This window comes from Conger conger, chromosome 10 (genome assembly GCF_963514075.1).
Source record: "Conger conger chromosome 10, fConCon1.1, whole genome shotgun sequence".
Lineage (NCBI taxonomy): Eukaryota > Metazoa > Chordata > Actinopteri > Anguilliformes > Congridae > Conger > Conger conger.
The window spans coordinates 23,179,393-23,204,679 of NC_083769.1; the positions used below are offsets into that span (position 1 = coordinate 23,179,393).

General features: G+C 44.7%; 1 protein-coding gene across 1 annotated transcript; it reads right to left on the minus strand.

Annotated features, from left to right (window-relative positions):
* Positions 1-24,786, minus strand: cacnb3b (calcium channel, voltage-dependent, beta 3b). The gene is made up of 15 exons (XM_061259078.1): positions 24,715-24,786; positions 10,746-10,865; positions 10,152-10,274; positions 9,769-9,887; positions 8,637-8,654; positions 7,638-7,696; positions 7,079-7,098; positions 6,601-6,681; positions 6,307-6,365; positions 4,053-4,153; positions 3,533-3,684; positions 2,929-3,024; positions 2,395-2,565; positions 404-449; positions 1-17 (listed from the first exon to the last, which is right to left on the minus strand). The coding sequence occupies exons 1-14, from the start codon at positions 24,784-24,786 to the stop codon at positions 420-422; spliced, it is 1,221 nt and encodes a 406-aa protein (XP_061115062.1). The 3' UTR covers positions 1-17; positions 404-419.
* Positions 24,787-25,287: the final 501 nt, after the last annotated feature.

The window sequence follows — 25,287 nt, forward strand, 5'->3', positions numbered from 1 at the left end:
ACACGCGACAGTTGGGTCTGGATCAGGCAAGAGGCAGAGAGACAGGCGTTCAGAATGAGTGTTGAGTCTGGAGCGGGAGCAGGCTATTGAACCTGCAGTCGGAGAGGCAGAGCGAGAGTGTCAGCATTCTGTCTCTGTTCGGTTTTTGGGTTGGGAAGGGAGGAGAAGATGGACAGGACGGGTTTGGCAGCTGGAGAAACATATATTTTCTCGCCACTGTTTGAGGGTTTTTCTCCCCACTGGTGAGTTTGTTTTACCTCCTGTATGCTCTGGCATGGTGTCTGCCTTTTTTCCTTTTTGCCCTTCTGTTAATCTATAAAGCGTCTTTGTGACAGTCTTCTGTAAAAAGCGGTATCCAAATAAAACTTAGTTTAGCTGAAATAAACCCCACCCTCATACTCACCCTGGGCTGTGAGTGGTCACTCGATTAACTCCTGCGTCTCAGAAAACTGCAAACAACAAGACAGGCGTCACCCGTCAGTTGATCCACTGACACAAAGTCAACACCAGGGAGAGCTTTGAAAAAAGGCCGACAGAGGGCTGTAACAAGACTACTGCTGGCGGTGGGGAGGAAGAAACGTACATAAATAAATTAAGTTTAGCTCTTCATTACAGAACTGACACACAACATAACAACCATACGTAGAACTACATTGCAGAACTGACACAGTATAGCTACAGTGCAGAACTGACACACAGTATAGCTACAGTGTAGAACTGACACACAGTATAACTACAGTGCAGAACTGACACACAGTATAGCTACAGTGCAGAACTGACATGCCGTATACAGTGCATCCGGACAGTATTCACAGCGCTTCACTTTTCCCACATTTTGTTATGTTAAAGCCTTATTCCAAAATGGAATAAATTCATTTTTTTCCTCAAAATTCTACACACAACACCCCATAATGACAACATAAAAGAAGTTTTTTTGAGATTTTTGCAAATTTATTTTAAAAAAAAACTAAGAAATCACATGTACATAAGTATTCACAGCCTTTGCCATGAAGCTCAAAATTGAGCTCAGGTGCATCCTGTTTCCACTGATCAACCTTGAGATGTTTCTGCAGCTTAATTGGAGTCCACCTGTGGTAAATTCAGTTGATTGGACATGATTTGGAAAGGCACACACCTGTCTATATAAGGTCCCACAGTTGACAGTGCATGTCGGAGCACAAACCAAGCATGAAGTCAAAGGAATTGTCTGTAGAGGCACAAATCTGGGGAAGGGTACAGAAAAATTTCAGCTGCTTTGAAGGTCCCAATGAGCACAGTGGCCTCCATCATCCTTAAATGGAAGAAGTTTGGAACCACCAGGACTCTTCCCAGAGCTGGCCGCCCATCTAAACTGAGCAATCGGGGGAGAAGGGCCTTAGTCAGGGAGGTGACCAAGAACCCGATGGTCACTCTATCAGAGCTCCAGCGTTCCTCTGTGGAGAGAGGAGAACCTTCCAGAAGGACAACCATCTCTGCAGCAATCCACCAATCAGGCGTGTATGGTAGAGTGGCCAGACGAAAGCCACTCCTTCGTAAAAGGCACATGGTAGCCCGTCTGGAGTTTGCCAAAAGGCACCTGAAGGACTCTCAGACCATGAGAAACAAAATGAAACAAAGATTGAACTCTTTGGCGTGAATGCCAGGCGTCATGTTTGGAGGAAACCAGTTACCAGTTATCCCTACAGTGAAGCATGGTGGTGGCAGCATCATGCTGTGGGGATGTTTTTCAGCGTCAGGAACAGGGAGACGAGTCAGGATTGAGGGAAAGATGAATGCAGCAATGTACAGAGACATCCCGGATAAAAACCTGCTCCAGAGCGCTCTTGACCTCAGACTGGGGCGACGGTTCATCGTTCAGCAGGACAACAACCCTAAGCACACAGCCAAGATATCAAAGGAGTGGCTTCAGGACAACTCTGTGAATGTCCTTGAGTGGCCCAGCCAGAGTCCAGACTCGAATCCGAACATCTCTGGAGAGATCTTAAAATGGCTGTGCACCGACGCTCCCCATCCAACCTGATGGAGCTTGAGAGGTGCTGCAAAGAGGAATGGGCGAAACTGCCCAAAGATAGGTGTGCCAAGCTTGTGGCATCATATTCAAAGAGACTTGAGGCTGTAATTGCTGCCAAAGGTGCATCAAGTATTGAGAAAAGGCTGTGAATACTTATGTACATGTGATTTCTTAGTTTTTTATTTTTAATAATTTTGCTAAAATTTCAAAAAAACTTCTTTCATGTTGTCATCATGGGGTGTTTTGTGTAGAATTTTGTGGAAAAAAATGAATTTATTCCATTTTGGAATAAGGCTGTAACATAACAAAATGTGGGAAAAGTGAAGCGCTGTGAATACTTTCCGGATGCACTGTATATATAAAGAGATGTCAGGGGAGCTCACCTGAAGGCTGGAGTTGGCCGAGGGCGGGGTTATTGGGTTGGGCTCCAGTAGGGGGTTGATGGGGGCGGAGCCGGGCAGGTGCGTAGCCCGCCAGTAGATTTCCAGGTATTCAGCCAGGTGTTCACAGGCGTCCTCCAGCTGGTTTTCATCCAGAATAACATCGAACATGTCCTAATGGAGACAGCAGTGGATACATTTAGGTCACCTGTAGCTCTGCAACCACACCTTGAAACCATAGCAGAGTGGGTAATGAAATTGTGTGTTTGTGTGTATGTGTGTATGCATCTATGAGTGCTGTGTGTGTGTGTGTGTGTGTGTGTGTGTGTTTGTCAGAGAGTATGTGTGTGTGAAAGTGCTGTGGGCATGTTTGTATCTGAGAGTATAGGTGTGTGTGTGTGTGTGTGTGTTTGTGCATGTGTGCGCGTTCATCCATGTGTGTATGTGTGTGAGTGTGTACGTGCGCGTGTGTGTGTGTATATGTGTGTGGGCGTGTATAGGTGTGCACATGCACGTGAGTGTATGGACAGCACTCACAGGAGGGCACTGGGCCAGCTTGTCTCCTGCCATCATCTGTACATTGAGGTGTTTACTCTGGGACTTCCCCCGGGATTTAACCAGCCTCTGCAGCACCTGGAGGAGAGGTAGGGACGGGGGGTGGGTCAGAGACAGCCAGGCTGACACACTGAGGCAGGGACAGGGGGGTGGGTCAGAGGCAGCCAGGCTGACGCACTGAGGCAGGGACAGGGGGGTGGGTCAGAGACAGCCAGGCTGACACACTGAGGCAGGGACAGGGGGGTGGGTCAGAGGCAGCCAGGCTGACACACTGAGGCAGGGACAGGGGGGTGGGTCAGAGACAGCCAGGCTGACACACTGAGGCAGGGACAGGGGGGTGGGTCAGAGGCAGCCAGGCTGACACACTGAGGCAGGGACAGGGGGGTGGGTCAGAGACAGACAGGCTGACGCACTGAGGCAGGGACAGGGGGGTGGGTCAGAGACAGCCAGGCTGACGCACTGAGGCAGAGACAGGGGGGTGGGGCAGAGACAGCCAGGCTGACGCACTGAGGTAGGGACAGGGGGGTGGGTCAGAGGCAGCCAGGCTGACGCAGAGACGCACTGAGGCAGGTCTGGGCGTCCTCACCTTGGGCGAGGACACTTTGACGTAGACGATGATGGGGGCCAGTGAGGTCTTGGACAGCTGCGCTGGGTGGTTCACCGTGTCGGCGTCCAGCACCACCAGCTGCAGGGTCTTGGCCAGCTCGAATATCCGCTCGATCTCACTCTGCACCTCCGCTGGGGGGGGGACACAGTGAGCGCTCCCATTCCTACAGGAACTCAGGCCAACTCAAACAGCTACGCGACAAGGGACTCGTAACACAGCATATAAACCAGTTTTAAGAAGTATATTTACACTTAAAATCAAATTTTAATCTAATTACTTTTTTCCTAAAAAAAGCCAAAGGACGAAAAAGACATGAGTTGAGACAATTTTACTCATTTCAAGATTTACCAATGGGGTAAGACAATTTCACTCATCAAAAAAACTTAAAATAAGCTAATATATACTACTGAAGAGGCAAACATAAGATTTAAGTCTCATTACAAGACTTAAACACTTGTTAAGAGAGTCTTGTTTTGCAGTGAAGCCCCTCCCGTCTCACCCAGACTGGAGCGTGTGTTGGACCTCTCCAGGATGGCTCTCTTGTTGAGGACAGATCTTTTGGCCAGAGACAGATCAGCTGTTACCCGCGTGATGGAAATCCTAAAAAAAGAGTGTCCCATCACTACACCAACATCAGCTCCACACTCCATAGAAACAGCATCACCATAACTTCATCTGCTCCACACTCCATAGAAACAGCATCACCATGACTTCATCAGCTCCACACTCCATAGAAACAGCATCACCATAACTTCATCTGCTCCACACTCCATAGAAACAGCATCACCATAACTTCATCTGCTCCACACTCCATAGAAACAGCATCACCATGACTTAATCAGCTCCACACTCCATAGAAACAGCATCACCATAACTTCATCTGCTCCACACTCCATATAAACAGCATCACTATGACTTCATCAGCTCCACACTCCATAGAAACAGCATCACCATAACTTCATCAGCTCCACACTCCATAGAAACAGCATCACCATGACTTCCTCAGCTCCACACTCCATAGAAACAGCATCACCATGACTTCATCAGCTCCACACTCCATAGAAACAGCATCACCATGACTTCATCAGCTCCACACTCCATAGAAACAGCATCACCATAACTTCATCAGCTCCACACTCCATAGAAACAGCATCACCATGACTTCATCTGCTCCACACTCCATAGAAACAGCATCACCATGACTTCATCTGCTCCACACTCCATAGAAACAGCATCACCATGACTTCATCGGCCCACACTCCATAGAAACAGCATCACCATGACTTCATCAGCTCCATACTCCATAGAAACAGCATCACCATGACTTCCTCAGCTCCACACTCCATAGAAACAGCATCACCATGACTTAATCAGCTCCACACTCCATAGAAACAGCATCACCATAACTTCATCTGCTCCACACTCCATAGAAACAGCATCACCATGACTTCATCAGCTCCACACTCCATAGAAACAGCATCACCATAACTTCATCAGCTCCACACTCCATAGAAACAGCATCACCATGACTTCCTCAGCTCCACACTCCATAGAAACAGCATCACCATGACTTAATCAGCTCCACACTCCATAGAAACAGCATCACCATGACTTCATCTGCTCCACACTCCATAGAAACAGCATCACCATGACTTCATCTGCTCCACACTCCATAGAAACAGCATCACTATAACATCACTATAATTAAACATCCGTGCCGCCGTACATTGAAAGCAGAACATATGAAAATAGATCAGCAGGGAGGTTGATCCCAGCACGTTGGAGAACATTCTTCTGCAGACCTTGATTCTGACCTCAGACAGCCTTGATCAAGTTTACAAATTTAATGTAAAAAGAAGTCAATTGCTTACAGTAATATCCATCCATCCATCCATTATCTGAACCCGCTTATCCTGATCAGGGTCGCAGGGGGCTGGAGCCTATCCCAGCATACATTGGGCGAAAGGCAGGAATACACCCTGGATAGGTTGCCAGTCTATCGCAGGGCACACACACCATTCACTCACACACTCATACCTATGGGCAATTTAGACTCTCCAATTAGCCTAACGTGCATGTCTTTGGACTGTGGGAGGAAACCGGAGTACCTGGAGGAAACCCACGCAGACACGGGGAGAACATGCAAACTCCGCACAGAGAGGCCCCGGCCGACGGGGATTCGAACCCAGGACCTCCTTGCTGTGAGGCGGCAGTGCTACCCACTGCACCATCCGTGCCGCCCCCTTACAGTAATATGTTACTTTTAAAAATTAAATACAAAAATGTCTCAGTAAAATTAAGGTGCCTCAGACTTCTGCGCAGTACTGTATGTTTTTAGCAGATCTGTGAGTGGATGCTCTACTCTAAGAGCAACTTACCACATTTTCTTTTTCCCACTGAAGACATTTTAGTGATAAATCACTTTTTTAAACTGAATAATGTGTGTCAGCAGCCCAAAGACAAGAGTCACAGCATTATATTACTTTATAATTAAAATGCAATAATAAAGTTAGCATAAAGGAACTTTCACCCAGTTGATAAAGTGATCTTATTTGTGTCACCAAAACTGATGAGCAGTCAGGAGAATTGACAGTGGAAGGTGACTAATATGTATAATGGTGTAGGAGCCTGTATGGAATTGGAAATGTAATCATAATAAGGTCTCCCCGTGTGGAACTGTCTAGAACAGCAACTAATGAGGGTAATAGAGTTTCCTGTGTCAGTCATCGCTGACAGATCATCCACAGACTCACCTGCCGTCGAACCTGTGCTTCAGGAAGTCAAAGAGTGCTTTCTGCATCATGTCTGTCACCTGGGGGAGAAATGGGGGAGGGGGGGTTAGCGTTCATCCAGCAGACGTACTTCCACCCCCAGGTTTCTCTCCCAGATAAACAGGCCTGCCTGGAGGAGCTCTGACAGTGTTCACTGGAGGTGTTTTCAGGCTGTTCTACATTCGGCTGCAGGCTGAATGTGTTTTCTATTATGATGGACCAAATGGTCCAGCTCTGACAAGGTTTTGGTAAACAGGGTCACTGCTGCACTCTCACCTCGTAGCCTTTGAGGGACGGTCCGACCAGAACCACAGGCCGCATGGAAGGGACCACATCGTACGGAGGAAGTTGTTCAGTCTATGAAGGGACACAGAGGCACACGTGAACACACCTGTCCGAAACCCGCAACGAACTCAGCAAAAGTGTTTATTTAGACATAACAAGCAACCCTTTACAGACACAACGTCCAACCATGCAACACTAAACTCGGCTTTGAACTTCATGTTATCTCTCTTCTCCAGAGAACTTAAAAATCTGTCTTTGGCTGCAATTTGAAAAACACATTGACTTGTGATGGAACAATACCATGTGAGAACATCACATTGTAACAGCATAGTACCGAAACAGACTGACCTCAGCCTAAGATCAGGTAAATAAACAGTAATGTACAGTAACGTATGGGATGTATGGACAGGTTAAAGTCACACAGGTGTCGCTGTGAGCTACAGAAGAGCAGGCTGTATCACACTCCTACCTGTTTCTGCTTCTGTTTGGCTTGGAAACAAGAGAACACAAATCAGAGGAAGCCAAGAAGAGGACCTTACAGTGGGAATGTCCCCACATACCCCAGCGCTTCACAAAAGTTATTAATCAATCAACATCTATATTTTCTTAGTAATCTCCATATCTTCTTAGCAATAACATTTCGACTCATCTAAACCCAAACCATCCCCAGATCTAAGGATGCTACACAGCCAAAAAGAGATTACATTCAGCACAGACTGTGCTTTAAACAATCAAAATACACTGCGCTCATTCCAATCAATTTATTCTTGTCTCCATGTTCCTCAACTGACCCGGAAATCAATTGAGGTCGGCCATCTTGAAGGAGCTAGGAGTGGGAAAATAAGAGGCTGCCAAAGGATTCTTGAGCAAGGAGATATGAGAGCCAGTATTTTTTCATTTTCATGTAAGACGTCCTCGCTTCCTTTCCTCGTTTCCTTTCCCCGCCTTCCCCAATGGGAAGGAAAGGAAATGGAAATGGAAGAGGCAAGGAAAGGAGGAGCTGCCCCACCCCTCCTGGACAAACTCACCTGCAGAGGGGGGTGTGGTCCTCCGCCCCCCCGCCCCTGCGGCGTTCCCTCCCATCTTCCTGAAAGACACACACACAGGAGCCTCACACACAGACACAGACAGGAGCCTCACACACACACAGGAGCCTCACACGCAGCCGTGAAAAGATCCGCACAGCTGTTGGGCCAATGAGCATGATTAAAGGTCCCCGCATTGGTTCAGAGGGGATTGTCCTCTGCTTAATCTTATCAACTGCAAGTCACTTTGGATAAAAGCGTCAGCTAAATAACTGTAATGTAATGTGACTAATGTCATGTAATGGGCCTTAACCGTTTCAATAAAGCTCTCCCTGGGTGTGCTGAATAAATGTATCCTCCTTTCCTCCACTCATCTCCTCCAATCTGGAAGTATGAAGGAGGTGAACTCATGCAATATTCAGGACAGTAGGGCATATATGTTAATGTTCCAGTTCTATGCCATCAGGTGTTCATTTGTTTTATTTTGTTTTATTTATTAGCACAATAAGACAACAATAGAAGTACAAGGCAAAGAATAAAGCAAATTGTGCAGGTGAGATAAAAACCCCATGGGGGATTATAAAGGCATCTCACCCAAACAAATTATGCAAGCAATAATGTAACATCAGATAAAATAATACAAGATATGATTTATATATATATATGCACAGACAAATACAGTATATACAGTATTTGAGCCATACCTGTGCACAAAACCGACAGAAAAACCAAAACGGTAAAGTATGACAACAAGTATTACACAGCAGAGGTACACCACTGTCCACCTACAAAATTTTAGGCACCACAGTCCTGCCTTCATGAAAGACAAAAAAACTAAAAAAAGAAAGTGCAATATTTACCCTACCACTGAAGCAATACATTTCATTTCATTCTGCGTATAACGACAGAAGGTATAGTTTTAGTTTGTTCTTAAATATTGGCAGAGAGGGAGAAGTATTTATCAGGTGCAGATGAGCATTCCACAACTGCACACCACGGTACTTGAGTAGAAACTGACCCCTAGTGGTGAGGCTCTTAGGAGGATGTATCTAATTGCTGGGTACTATACTGGTGGCCTTTACTAAAATCATTTTCAAAACACTCTGGTAAAAGATCTCCCCTACATCTGGTCTTGTAAACAAAAATACAAATTTGAACAGTATTTATGTCATAAATTGATAATAGCTTCAATTTTTGAAATAGTGGCAAAGACTGACTAAAATTATTCGAAAACGTTCGACAAATCCTTTTTGTAGCAAGTGGAGTTTATGAAGACCAGTGTAATAATTTGAACCCCATACAATGTTACAATAAGAAAGATATGGATAAATAAGACAATAATACAAGGTCAGCAGACAAGACTTATAAAACAGCTGGCTGCTTCATATTTGGGGAATTGACCCATGTCATTCCTGTGCAGATTTGACACTCGTTATTAGTCTCTGTGACCCATGATACAGGGCTGTACACCCTCCACAGAGTCCCCTGTCTTTATTCATAAGGAGGACTCCAGGGAGGGTTAGACAGAGAGATGAGTTCACAGCAACACAGTCTCCTATGATCACTTATTCACTCATTGTAGTCTGGACTTGCCCACAGTGCTGTGGGGCATCTAAGGACTGGTATCCACACTGGCACTAATGTGCTCTTGCTCTTGGGGAAACTTCTAATTTTCAGGCCAAACTCTCTCTGGAGTTGTGTAAAAGACACAGTTGAGAGTTGCAAGAAAATAAATTATTTGCATCTCTGCAAATTCTCTGGATGCAAAGTGACAGAGGGCTGGGAATGAAAATCTTCCTGAAAATGCACAAATGGAAAGGAAATATTTGAAATAAATGAGAATAAATATAAAGTTCTCTGAAGTCCTCTGAAGGAGAGGTTTTATAAAGATGTATTCTAGAAGAGGAAAGTGAGAACAAAATCAGGAGTACATGTTAATAGAAGGAAAATATTGTACATTCAAACATATAGCAATTTGACCAAAGTAATACTCTCCTCTCATAAGAACATATTTTCGCTGCACACCACTAGGGGTCAGTGTTGCTCTGTGAGCAGCAGCAGATGGGTGAGCAGACTGTCCCTACCACAGCGGACAGTGGAAGGGGATGGAGGCTGGCAGGACCAGGACCCTCACCTCTGCTGTTTCTGCTCCTGTTTGAGCCTGATGGCCTCCAGCCGGAGGGGGCTTGGGATGAAGGCGATGTCGGCCCCCTCCTTCACCAGCCTGCCGATCCACCAGTCATTATTAAACTTCTGCAAGAGGACCAGAGAAACCCATAGCATAGTCACCTTGTGGTCATTGTGGTCTCAATGCAACACACTTCTGTCACAGAGTTGCACATTTCAGGTTTTGTACATTTTTTCAGTTGGTTTCAGTGACCGCCCATCTTCCTGTTGTGTAAACACCAGATCCATTTCTAGGCAACATAGATAAAGGCTTTGCCCCCGATTTGTCTGTCAAGAGGTCAGATGTTACGCCCTCTCCCAACACCCTTGTTCCCCTGCAGTCCTCCTCACCTCTTTGATGTGCAGAAAGTCTTTGGTTTCGAAGTTGACTGCCAATCCCTGAACCGGGCATTCTTCGTCCAGCGCCCCGCAGTAGCCCACATTTGTCTTGACCGCGAACGCCACCGGTTTGATCTGGAAGGGACCATGGTACAGATTGGTAGTGTACGGGCTGCTGCATGGTCCTGTTCTCCACACATTCAGGCCACATACAGCCTGACTCAGCCCCACTATGCACCAGGAACTGGAGTCTCTCTCTCAGTCATGATGACCAGCCTCATCGGTGCCATCTCTGCTTCTGCAACCTCCAATATGCTTATGTGCACCTAGGCTAGCTCTCAAAGAAATATTACCACTGCTTCATCACAATGTCGCTGTTTTATCTTTAGATCTTTCAGCGAGATGACGTTGACGTTGCTTTTCCAGGACTAACTTTTTGTAGAACTTAAAGATCCTACAATGAGCAGCTGTACTCTTCTCAGATGTGAGATGGTCTGTTATGCTGGAAGATGTACTGTACAGCTTCTAAGGCACACGTTCTACACTCCAGGCTCCACATATGTTTTCCTGGCTCAGGCTCCAGGCTGTTGGGAGGTGTGGTCGTACCTTGGCTCTCTCCACCTGCAGCTGGGCCTGGCGTTCGGCGTCACGCCGACCCGCCTCCTGGTCCTCCTCCACAGACACGTCGGAGTCTGAGGGGCGACTGGTGTAGGAATCGGCTGAACCCTGAGGGGAGGGGGAAGGCGGAGGTAAGCTGTGAGTTCCTGTCAAAGCCAGCCACGCCCTTGAGCCACTCAGCCGATACAACTGCTTGTGATGTGCAGTCCATAGCTTTCTCAAAGTTTGGAATACATCACAACTCGGCCGCCCGAATCGTTCTGGTTCACATGCTTTGTGCTGCACTTTCAACACTGTCATGTTGCCCTTGTACTTGTCTAGCTCTTTGATGTTGCACAATCAGGTCTCATTTCTAGTTTGTCGCTTGCCATAAATTTACTGATTTAATGCTAATGCTTACTGTGTGAACTAGGCTTCATGTTTGTGGCTATGGATAACAATACCTTATCTGACCTGTGTTCTGTAGTTGTTCCAATGACCTTCTGAACGCACTCATTGTACATTGCTTCAGATAAGAGTGTTAAAATGGCATGTAACAACATTACAGCTCCACCCACTATGGGGGGCAGGGGGATTCAGCAGTGCCAATACTATTCATACAGTCAATGTATATGTGATGTCTTTAGGGTGTGAACTCAAGTGCATCTCGTAAGCTCAGGACACTCAACCTGTGAGAACTGAGAACAGCTAGTACAGATGCACTGAGACACACTGTATTACTGAGAACAGCTAGTACAGATACACTGAGACACACTACATTACTGAGAACAGCTAGTACAGATACACTGAGACACACTGCATTGCTGAGAACAGCTAGTATAGATACACTGAGACACACTGCTTCACTGAGAACAGCTAGTACAGATACACTGAGACACACTGCATTGCTGAGAACAGCTAGTACAGATACACTGAGACACTGCATTCTGAGAACAGCTAGTACAGATACACTGAGACACACTGTATTACTGAGAACAGCTAGTACATATACACTGGGACACACTGCTTCACTGAGAACAGCTAGTACCGATACACTGAGACACACTGCTTCACTGAGAACAGCTAGTACAGATACACTGAGACACACTGTATTACTGAGAACAGCTAGTACCGATACACTGAGACACACTGCTTCACTGAGAACAGCTAGTACAGATACACTGAGACACACTGTATTACTGAGAACAGCTAGTACAGATACACTGGGACACACTGCATTGCTGAGAACAGCTAGTACAGATACACTGAGACACACTGCATTCTGAGAACAGCTAGTATAGATACACTGAGACACACTGCTTCACTGAGAACAGCTAGTACAGATACACTGAGACACACTGTATTACTGAGAACAGCTAGTACAGATACACTGGGACACACTGCATTGCTGAGAACAGCTAGTACAGATACACTGAGACAAACTGCATTCTGAGAACAGCTAGTACAGATACACTGAGACACACTGTATTACTGAGAACAGCTAGTACAGATACACTGGGACACACTGCTTCACTGAGAACAGCTAGTACCGATACACTGAGACACACTGCATTCTGAGAACAGCTAGTACAGATACACTGAGACACACTGTATTACTGAGAACAGCTAGTACAGATACACTGGGACACACCGCATTGCTGAGAACAGCTAGTACAGATACACTGAGACACACTGTATTACTGAGAACAGCTAGTACAGATACACTGGGACACACCGCATTGCTGAGAACAGCTAGTACAGATACACTGAGACACACTGCATTCTGAGAACAGCTAGTACAGATGCACTGAGACACACTGTATTACTGAGAACAGCTAGTACAGATACACTGAGACACACTGCATTGCTGAGAACAGCTAGTACAGATACACTGAGACACACTGTATTACTGAGAACAGCTAGTACAGATACACTGGGACACACCGCATTGCTGAGAACAGCTAGTACAGATACACTGAGACACACTGCATTCTGAGAACAGCTAGTACAGATACACTGAGACACACTGCATTGCTGAGAACAGCTAGTACATATACACTGGGACACACTGCATTGCTGAGAACAGCTAGTACAGATACACTGGGACACACTGCATTACTGAGAACAGCTAGTACAGATACACTGAGACACACTGCATTGCTGAGAACAGCTAGTATAGATACACTGAGACACACTGCTTCACTGAGAACAGCTAGTACAGATAAACTGAGACACACTGTATTACTGAGAACAGCTAGTACAGATACACTGAGACACACTGTATTACTGAGAACAGCTAGTACAGATACACTGGGACACACTGCATTGCTGAGAACAGCTAGTACAGATACACTGAGACACACTGCATTCTGAGAACAGCTAGTACAGATGCACTGAGACACACTGTATTACTGAGAACAGCTAGTACAGATGCACTGAGACACACTGTATTACTGAGAACAGCTAGTACAGATACACTGAGACACACTGCATTGCTGAGAACAGCTAGTACAGATACACTGAGACACACTGTATTACTGAGAACAGCTAGTACAGATACACTGGGACACACTGCATTGCTGAGAACAGCTAGTACAGATACACTGAGACACACTGCATTCTGAGAACAGCTAGTACAGATACACTGAGACACACTGTATTACTGAGAACAGCTAGTACAGATACACTGAGACACACTGCATTCTGAGAACAGCTAGTACAGATACACTGAGACACACTGTATTACTGAGAACAGCTAGTACAGATACACTGAGACACACTGCATTCTGAGAACAGCTAGTATAGATACACTGAGACACACTGCTTCACTGAGAACAGCTAGTACAGATACACTGAGACACACTGTATTACTGAGAACAGCTAGTACAGATACACTGGGACACACTACATTACTGAGAACAGCTAGTACAGATACACTGAGACACACTGCATTGCTGAGAACAGCTAGTATAGATACACTGAGACACACTGCTTCACTGAGAACAGCTAGTACAGATACACTGAGACACACTGCATTGCTGAGAACAGCTAGTACAGATACACTGAGACACTGCATTCTGAGAACAGCTAGTACAGATACACTGAGACACACTGTATTACTGAGAACAGCTAGTACATATACACTGGGACACACCGCATTGCTGAGAACAGCTAGTACAGATACACTGAGACACACTGCATTCTGAGAACAGCTAGTACAGATGCACTGAGACACACTGTATTACTGAGAACAGCTAGTACAGATACACTGAGACACACTGCATTGCTGAGAACAGCTAGTACAGATACACTGAGACACACTGTATTACTGAGAACAGCTAGTACAGATACACTGGGACACACCGCATTGCTGAGAACAGCTAGTACAGATACACTGAGACACACTGCATTCTGAGAACAGCTAGTACAGATACACTGAGACACACTGCATTGCTGAGAACAGCTAGTACATATACACTGGGACACACTGCATTGCTGAGAACAGCTAGTACAGATACACTGGGACACACTGCATTACTGAGAACAGCTAGTACAGATACACTGAGACACACTGCATTGCTGAGAACAGCTAGTATAGATACACTGAGACACACTGCTTCACTGAGAACAGCTAGTACAGATAAACTGAGACACACTGTATTACTGAGAACAGCTAGTACAGATACACTGAGACACACTGTATTACTGAGAACAGCTAGTACAGATACACTGGGACACACTGCATTGCTGAGAACAGCTAGTACAGATACACTGAGACACACTGCATTCTGAGAACAGCTAGTACAGATGCACTGAGACACACTGTATTACTGAGAACAGCTAGTACAGATGCACTGAGACACACTGTATTACTGAGAACAGCTAGTACAGATACACTGAGACACACTGCATTGCTGAGAACAGCTAGTACAGATACACTGAGACACACTGTATTACTGAGAACAGCTAGTACAGATACACTGGGACACACTGCATTGCTGAGAACAGCTAGTACAGATACACTGAGACACACTGCATTCTGAGAACAGCTAGTACAGATACACTGAGACACACTGTATTACTGAGAACAGCTAGTACAGATACACTGAGACACACTGCATTCTGAGAACAGCTAGTACAGATACACTGAGACACACTGTATTACTGAGAACAGCTAGTACAGATACACTGAGACACACTGCATTCTGAGAACAGCTAGTATAGATACACTGAGACACACTGCTTCACTGAGAACAGCTAGTACAGATACACTGAGACACACTGTATTACTGAGAACAGCTAGTACAGATACACTGGGACACACTGCATTACTGAGAACAGCTAGTACAGATACACTGGGACACACTGCATTGCTGAGAACAGCTAGTACAGATACACTGAGACACACTGCATTCTGAGAACAGCTAGTACAGATACACTGAGACACACTGTATTACTGAGAACAGCTAGTACAGATACACTGAGACACACTGCATTCTGAGAACAGCTAGTACAGATACACTGAGACACACTGCTTCACTGAGAACAGCTAGTACAGATACACTGAGACACATTGTGGCACTCAGTACATAGACTGTGGGGGACTTTGCTTTACTGCAACAAGCATTATAGTCTTGTAATGAAACTTAGGAGCATGTGTATGTTTTATCAAGTAGAAAATATTAGCTTATTTTAAGTTCACAAGTTTGCTTGACAAGTGACATTTTCTTATTCCATTGGTAAATCTTGAGAATCGATTTGCTTGAAAAGCCTGTCCGCAGTGACTGAAACAGTTTGGGACAGCACTGGTACACACCGTCACCACCTGTTCTCTCTTCTCCTGGTTTCCCTCTCATTCTCATCCTCTCCCTCACTTCCATTATCAAGTTTTACCCTTCTCCCTCTGCCATGTTCCCCTCCCTCTCTGCACTCCCTTTTCCCCTTTCTATCTTCCCCCTCTTTCCTCCTCCCTCCCTGCTCCATTTTATTCCTGTTTCTTTTTCCCCCCTCACTGCCCTGTGTCTCTCTCTCCTTTCTCAGGCAATCCCTTACATCCTCTCCTTCTCTCTGCCTCCCCTCCCCCCAATTCCCACTACCTCTCTCTGTCTTTCTGAGTCTTGCTCAGTAGCTGCATGATTGAGTCTAATTTAGTCCCCGGGAGCATGTCTTCAAATATTCACATCCTGTGAGCTGAGAGTCTCCAGTTAACCATGACCGCTCTTCTGTCCAGGAGCATGCACGGCTCTCCCCCTCAGCTCCGCTCCGACTCCAGAGCCACGCCCGGAATCCCCCCACTCCGTTGCGCACACAGACAGCCCCAGAACCAGAGGAGGGAGGACTGTAACTGTAGTTTTCAGGAGAAAAGATTTATGAGCAGTGCTGGCTACACTGGCCTGTTCCCTAACTATGACTCTATGGAGATAAAGAGCACAGCTAGCTATTAGAATACGCTTCCCTGGGCTCTCCAAACAATCGCCCTGATTTTACACCTGTCAGAGGTAGCACGTTGACCAGGGTTTTTCCTCCTTTAAATGAGCAAATAGGGCAATAACAAGGACTGTGCAACCGCAGTTATTCAAAACCACAGCCAGCTCCCGTAAGAAAGCTGGAACTCTGCCTCTGCCTCGCACTAGAGCACTCCCAAGAAGACCAGTCACACACACACAGGCACACACACAAACACACACACACAGAGCCGCATTATCCAGTGGAAATGCAGGGATACACACGGGGAGAGAATGAAAAGATCCCAGACTGTCAGTGGTGTAGGAGCGAGGCAGAGCAGAATGAATGAATAATTTAGAGAAGTGGTGGGCGAGGGAAGCCAGGCTTAACTCCTCTCTCTGCCTCAGCCTTCGCTGTTTAAAGGGAGGTCACATGATCACAGGTAACGCAAATGCTAATCCCCTCACGCCTTCGTCTCGTAATGGTAGGGGTACAAAAATCATAATGGAACAGCGAACACCTTTGGACGGAATTATCCCTATTCAAATGCTCTTTAAATAATATAATCTGTGTGTAATGATACAGCTTTCCATGTCTAATTATTTTCAGCTCAGTGAGATATATACAATACTCAAAGAGTCATTTAATTTCCCTAATTTCACACAACAAAGGGACTAAAAAAAGGTGTTTTCTGTAGAAATGTGTGCATCATCTTTCATAGCCCACCCACACATCTTACAGTCCCAAAGTAAAATACTTAGGCCAACAAGATCACAGGAAATGGATATGTCTGTCTGTTCTGCATCAAGGCAGCTAAAATAAAGATTCTTTCTGCCAGGAAATGCAGCCTTGCTTGAACAGGACGACAGGCTGAAGACGAGTATTAAAAGCAAAAAAAGGCAAAGGAGTTTTGTAACATCCAGTCAGTCTGCTCTCAAAGACAGAGACACAATCTAGCAAAATGAAAACAGGAAAACAGCTGCCAACGCTGCTTTTAGCATTTCAGAAAGTAATAAGGAATCATATTTATACAGCAATCACAGTCTTCAGTTAAAAGCATCTTGGAAAATATGTATTTTTAGACTGTTTTTAAAATAGACTCAACAGACTGGGGAAATTTCAAGTGGTGGGGGTAGGGCATGGCAGAAGCTTGGGGCAACGTAGAACACATTGCATTTTGAGGGATATGGTACAGAGAAGCATCCAGCTCCACTAAACTACAACTACGTATGTAATGCCAGAAGTTAGCATGAAAAGCTAACAGATACGGCCCTTGTTACCCACCTCTGGATTAGAGGTTCAGGTTTAATGGATTCCATCGTACACACTGTTCCTTCTCCCCACGGCCACAGTCTGTGATGGAGCACTAGTTGAGCACTAGAGGGCGTGCCTGTGCAACATTATATAATTGGGGTCCATAGCCACCAATTACCAACTGTGCAAAGTTGGATAAAGGCCTGCTTGCTCAGATAGGCAGATGTAGAGTGGGCTCCAGAATTATTGTTAAACATGCACAAAAAATACTGTAAACTAGAAAATAAAACAGTTATTGACATAAGATTTATTTCCCAGCATGTGCAAAGCAGTGTGCTTTATTAAGGGAGTCAACCAACATTTTTCAAATAAAAAACGAATTTCCCCCAAGAATTGGTTCCAGAATTATTGAGACCCCTGGTTTAATACTTTCTGCAAACACCCATAGAAAATATTACAGCTGTGAGTCTTTTCCTATAATTGGTGAAAAGGTTAGAGAATACAATTGGAGGGATTTTTGACCATTCCTCCATGCAGAACTTTTCAGAATCATTGATATCCTTCAGTTCAGACCACAGGTTTTTCATGGAATTTAGGTCTGGAGACTGAGATGGCCATTGCAGAACATGTTGTGTTTACCTAACCATTTCTGTGTGTATTTAGATGTAGGCTTGGAATCTACCATAGAGGCAACCCGATTTTCTGCTGCTTAGGTTAGGCTGATTGGAGAGTCTAAATTGCCTGTAGGTATGAGTATGTGAGTGAATGGTGTGTGTGCCCTGTGATGGACTGGCGACCTGTCCAGGGTGTATTCCTGCCTTTCGCCCAATGTATGCTGGGATAGGCTCCAGCCCCCCTGCGACCCTGTTCAGGATAAGAATGAATGTAGATGAGAGTAAATGTATTGAAATAAATGTATGTAGTTTTCATGTAAGCTTGTACATAAAATATAGATCATTAGGCACATGACTGGGATCCAGAAGGCCTGTGGTTCAAGCCCTTGCACAGCCACGATAAGATCCGCACAGCTATTAGGCTCTTGAGCAAGGCCCTTAACCCGGCATTGCTCCAGGGGGGGATTGGCCCTGCTTAGTCAAAATTATCTGTAAGTCGCCTTGGATAAAAGCAGTCGCTAAATGGCTAATTATTATATGTAGCCTTTTTTCTCTATTTTTATGAAGGGTGCCAATAATTCTAGAGCCCACTGCATCTGTTGACCTGTTCCAAAAAGATGTTCCTCTATTTTTAGCTGCCTTGAAAGAAAATGAAGACAGCCATTTTGTGTTTGCATTGTCTCTCGCCCTTGATGAGAATATTATTACAATGCTACATTGGAAGACTGGATTTGTAAACCACAACAGACAGAAGATGAAGGTAGGCCCAAGTGTTATAACTAACAAAAACAAGGGAAGCTGTCTTTTTATGTTACTTCCACAATAAATATGAGTAATAATAATATATGGATTAAAGTCGGTGTAGCAAACCTTTTAAACTGAGTCCAGAACAGTCGAGATATCCAGAGCTATATTGAGGTGTATTGTGTGTCATCAGCATAGCAGTGAAACAGATACCACACTTCCTGCTGACACGACCTATGGGGAGGAGATGGATGATCAGAATGGGGCCTTGCTCTTGCAGCACTAGTCCCAGCATCATGTACTTACTGTGCACGCCCAAGCATGTACACGTGTGTTAGACCCAGGTCAAATATCTCATTAAATGTCTGCCAATAAAAATGACGGTTCAAACTAATGCTTTGGATTTAAAGTATTTAAAATACATTCTTGAGAAACCAAATACCTGTACTTGGGAGGACATTCAAAGTACATCCTGCTTCCTTAAATTCTAACCAACACTTTCCAAATATTTAAAATATTTAAAACATTTCAAATACTACTTAACCCTTACCGATCCCAAATTAAATATATAGGCCTACAGCACACCATCAAGTGTTATATGTCTATTTTTTCAGCTTGAGCTGATTCTTGTTCTCCTTTGCCCTCTAAAGGTGCTGACAGGAGCTGTCAGTAACTTCACCAAGCAGCCATGCAAGTGAAACCCGAGTTTCCTGCTGTCCAGCACAGATCTACAGTCCCGTCTAAAAGTATTGGTACATTGAAGGTTAATTCGTTTGTTTTGGACAAATGAGGTTTGAGGTCATGAGATGTACATGAAGAGAGGGGGTGGCGCACGGCTAAAGTGACAGACCTTGATCCTGGCATCAGTTTGTTGCAGCTGCGCACCGAGGGCCGGGGTTTAATTCCCGGTCCTGCCAAAGCTGAGTTTCGCCGGCTCACGTGGAGCAGTTTGGAGCAGTTGGCTCACTGCTCCAAGGGCAGGGGGAGGACTCAACAAGGGGGGTTAGTGAGATCGCCACATACAAGAGCACCCCGGACACCTCGGAATCATGGTCGCGGGTGGGACGATGGGATATTTTATCTAGATTTCTTAAATAACTTAGAATATATCACCTTTTGCATCAGACCACACAATTTTTAGGTGAGGAAAAGTATTGGGATCCTGTTGATTGGTTGATTGGTTAAACAATAAATAGTTCTGAATATCTACTCTTGGTTTTAGCCCTGGGTTTTGCCTGTGAAGACTGCATTTGTGTTAGAAAAGATAAACCAATATGAAGACCAGAGAGCTGTCTTTGGGAGAAAAGCAAGTAATTCTGAAGCTCAGAAAATAGGGGAAATTGATCAGAGCCATTGCACAAGCATTGGGGATAGCTTGTACAACTTGGAATGTCCTGAAACAGAAAGAAATCGCTGGCGTACTGAGCAACAGACATGTTGACAAAGGAAAACGACAGCAGTTGATGACATGTTCTGGAACAGTTTTATGGACTGAAATTGACGGAAAGGCCAAAGTGTGGAGAAAGAAGGGATCTGCTCATAATCCAAAACATACAAGCTAATTTGTGAAGCACAGTGGAGGAAGTATCATGGCTTGGGCTTGCATGGCTGCTTCTGGAGTGGGCTCACTAATCTTTATTGATCATGTTAGTCATTATGGTAGCAGCAGGATGAATTCAGAAGTCTACAAAAACATTCGGCCTGCCAACTTACAGAGAAATGCATCCAAACTAATTGTGAGAAATTTCATCATGCAGCAAGATTATGACCCAAAACACACTGCCAACACAACAAAGGACTTCATTAGGGAGATAAAGTGGAAGGTTTTAGACTGGCCAAGTCAATCACCAGACCTTAACCTCTTGTCTCATTTATCTTTTTATCGCAACCCCAAATATATTCAGTGTATTGCATAGTATAGTGAAAGGCCATGCTGTTCCAACACTTTTGGAGGGGACTGTGTACCATCATAGGGGAAAGACACCGCAATACAGTCTATCCACGTTGATTTGTAATAAAAGTTTCTTTGCAATGTGCACAATCCTTGCATCCTAATATTTAGTCCACACCGAAGCTTAGGATTGGCTTGACCTATTGGTGTGACCTATTTCCATTTAAAAGCCTGCTTATACATAAATAAAATACAAATGCAAATGTTTCCTTATTTGCCAATTTGAAATTGTCGTTGATTGGGGGTGAGTCTATTGCAATTTCACCCTTAAATTAAAACATGAAATAAGACATGTCAACACTCATGGTTTTACTTACATAACATAGGCACTGAATATATGGCAATATTTCCAAAGAGAGAGAGAGATGCTAGTTTTTCTCTTAGTTGGGTTGTTTTGGTGCACTGAATTCACATGCATAAAACACAAGGCTGAGTCACTGAACTCCGCTGGAAGAGACTTCACCATGAGACGTGTTCTCTGCTTTATGGACCTCACATCCTTCTGTCACCATTATTAAAAGACCGTATTCTCACCCAAACTTATGCAGCAGCTACAGAAAGGTACTGCCATACATGAAACAGAAAGCAATTGTGAGATTGCAGAGTACTGGCATAATGTGCCCAGCAGAGGGCGCCACAGTGTGTAAAATGCTCTTCCGCAGGATTCTGCATTACATAAGAGGGAGTGCTGTCCCTGTTTCAGGCAGCATCGTGGCGGCCCAGTTCTGCAAATGCTTTACAGTGCAGTTTTTCCCCACCCGATGCATGAAAACCTGACTCCTTCAGACAGTAATAACGCATCACATTTCTATTCAAATGCTATTTTGCACACACAGTATTACGAGGTATGCGATACCTGGACAGGCACTGCAAAAATAGGCGGTTTATGTCATGGCAAACTGCACTATACACTATTATCAATGAGAAAACACAACGTTCAGCTATGACCAGGTGTGCACACACCTCATCCTACTGCCTACTGGGTGTTGTTTAACTGTTTAAGTCTACTGCAGCATTTTCTTCAATAAACTTTTTAAACACAGCCCCCTCCTCCAAAAAACTAAAAACTTAAAAAAACTAAAAAACACAGGAAATGCCACGCCTCTTATTACAATTACTCCCATTTAAGGGTTAACTACCTCACATTGTCAACTGTTCTTTAGCTTAGACCAATGAACATGCAGAACAGCATTGTATGGATCCTATACTCACAGCTATTAGGACTAATCTCAACATTGGAGAGGCCCCTCCATGTATTGAAACTGAAAGTAGTCTAACACTGCCAACTGACAAACCCGTCTTCATTACGCTGGAGCAGCTACAGCGGGCGAGTTATTGTATAATTGCAGACATATTAGAAATACAATAAGAAAACCACAGAAATGAAACCTGGATTAAGAAAGGGGAGAAAGGGGAAATGCTGATAGAGAGAAGAGGAAATGTTACAAACAACAATGAGAAAGGTTCTGCAGGCTGCAGGCAGGTGCGGAGGGAGAAAGCAACTGCTTCATAAAATAAATAAATAAATACAAAGAAAGGGAGAGAGACGCCAGGAAAAGCTGCAAGACCAAGATCTGAGGCGGGAAAATAACAGAAGTGCGCGTGCAGGAAACCGGCAGACAGACAGAAGGACGGAGCCTGGCCTACCTCGCCGATGAGGATTGTGGCGCTGTTATCAGACACAGACATGGGACTCTGTCCCGCGATTCTTGCTTCTCTCCATGGGAGCGATGCTCCTGCAATCCAGCTTTCACGGGCCAGGGAAGCTGAATGCCCGCGAAAATGCGCTCAGCCCGCGTGCTCCATAATGACGTTACCGCGGTCCGCCTGCTCTCTGAGATGCCATTTCCCCATACATAATTGATGCGCTGAATATCGCGCTGGAGCACATCCGCCCCGACTACAGGCAGGCGGGGAACATTCGAGTCTCAAAATACGCTGATATTTGTTTCAGGCTGCACCCTTGCAGCCGTCCCGTAAAACCCCCTGTCACTGAGGAAATCAAACCCCTGAAAGCGAGCATGCAGAGCGGGTGGTGCAATTAACTGTAGTTCTAAAAGCCCAGCTCAGTGAAATGCGAGTGTTTTCTCTTGAAAAACAATAGCGTGTGATTAAAAACGCTCCGTTAAAAAAACTACAGCCTCATAACATTTTCCACAGTGGCACTGATAAATTAGCCTACTCAATTGCTCAGGCTATATGACTCCTAATTATATATTTGTCTATTCCCCTTTAGAACAGAACAACCTTTTTTAATATGAGAGCAGGGTGTACCGCAGAGCCCATTGAGTCGAACAGGGACACATCTGACCTGACTTCAGCCATAAGGCCAACCAAGCCTGGCCTTCCCACACAAGGGATGTGACCTCCTTATTCAAAAGGGCTGTCATATAGGCTAGGCGTAGCTAGACTATTTATCATGACTTAACAAAAAAGTGTCTGAGTCTGTAATAATAGGTTATGTGTTATTTTCAGTGTTCTGTATGAAACAAAAGCAAATGTTCATAAATATGGTGCCAATTGGACCCATATGTGGCCGAGGCCAACTCTGTTTAGAGTTGAATTAACATTGGACATTTTACTGTGTGTAGATGGTTATTATCCTGAATCAATCCAATGATTCAAATGACGTTTGGTGGATGATAAGGTTGAGGTTTTTGGTTTATAGGGCAGTTAAATATATGGCATTTAATATGGGGTGTGTGTTTATGGAATGTATGAAACAGTTATATTATTATTATATCATATGAAAACATTTTATTATATCATTTGCATTTTGAGGGAAGGTTGGAAATTGGATGTCCTCAATCATAGCATTATTTGCTTATATTTATAGTTCAAATATAATTTATTATAATTAAGTTAAACAATATTCATGTTAGTCAATTGATGTTTTAAAAAGACGTTTGTGTTAAATTAAGAATTAAATTAAGATTAAGAGGGAAACTCATAACAATAATTAATGACACAATCTTTAATTACCTTTGCCTTTCACTGCTCATGACAGCAACTTTAAATAAATATCTAGACAGAGAGCCTATTCATATCTCCACCTCACATCACATAGGTCACAAACATGTAAGCCCTGCCCTAACACGGGGAACACTAGCCTAATGAGTGCTACCTTAACAAGGGGACCACTACCCTAATGAGGTAAGTGCTTCCCAAACAAGGGGAACACTACCCTAATGAGGCAAGTGCTGCTTTAACAAGGGGAACACTACCCTAATGAGGTAAGTGCTGCCCTAACAAGGGGAACACTACTCTAATGAGGTAAGTGCTGCTTTAACAAGGGGAACACTACCCTAATGAGGTAAGTGCTGCCCTAACAAGGGGAACACTACCCTAATGAGGTAAGTGCTGCTTTAACAAGGGGAACACTACCCTAATGAGGTAAGTGCTGCCCTAACAAGGGGAACACTACCCTAATGAGGTAAGTGCTGTTTTAACAAGGGGACCAGTACCCTAATGAGGCAAGTGCTGCCCTAACAAGGGGAACACTAACCTAATGAGGTAAGTGCTGCTTTAACAAGGGAAACACTACCCTAATGAGGTAAGTGCTGTTTTAACAATGGGACCACTACCCTAATGAGGTAAGTGCTGTTTTAACAAGGGGAACACTACCCTAATGAGGTAAGTGCTGCTTTAACAAGGGAAACACTACCCTAATGAGGTAAGTGCTGTTTTAACAATGGGACCACTACCCTAATGAGGTAAGTGCTGCCTTAAAGAGGGGACTGCTACATTAATGAAGTAAGCACTGCTTAACGGAGGAGCAGTAAGGCGGCCAACTGAAAGGTGGGGGGCTGGGCGGTGAATCAGTGATGTGGCCCCTTTAATGAGGCTGTCAGGGCAGGCGTGTGGGGGGGGGGGGTGTCAGGGAGATGCCCATAGAGCAAGAAAGTGCTGTGTTGTTCCTCTGTTTCGGGTTGATTAAACTCCTCCACCTGAGGGGCACCCAGGCCCTCACTTTACCGTCTGCATGCCTGTCCGTCAGCCCCAGCAGCAGGCTCTGGTCCTTCAGCTTGGCTGGCCTTGCCATTGCCTGTCCTGTAAGAGCTCTCAAATGGATGCCTCCCGGCCCATCTTTGCTCCTCAATTGCGTGTGTGCGTGTGAGTATCTGTGTGTGTATCTGTGTGTGTGTGTGTGTGTATCTGTGTATATGTGTGTGTGTGTGTGTGTGTTTTTAAAGCCTCACATTAACAAGGCCCGCTGACTCCTTTATCCCCCACTCTTTTCAGTCTCAGAAGACAGGGTTGGAGGGACGGTAGTGCTGGGGCGATTCTTTCCTCCTCATTAGAGCTGTAGTCGTCATTCATCAAAAAAAGGAAAGGGAAAAAACAGATAGCGAGCAGCACAGTTCAGAAAGCGAAAAAGAAGGTAGAGCGAGAAGGGAATGGAGAGAGGAATGGATAAAATTAGTGTACCAGCAGAAAACAGAAAGGAAGAGATGGATAAGTGCAGAGAGGTATAAAACAGAAAGAGAGGGATGAGAGATGAAGGGAGGTGGAAACAGGGATAGGGTTCAATGTGAATGTTTGC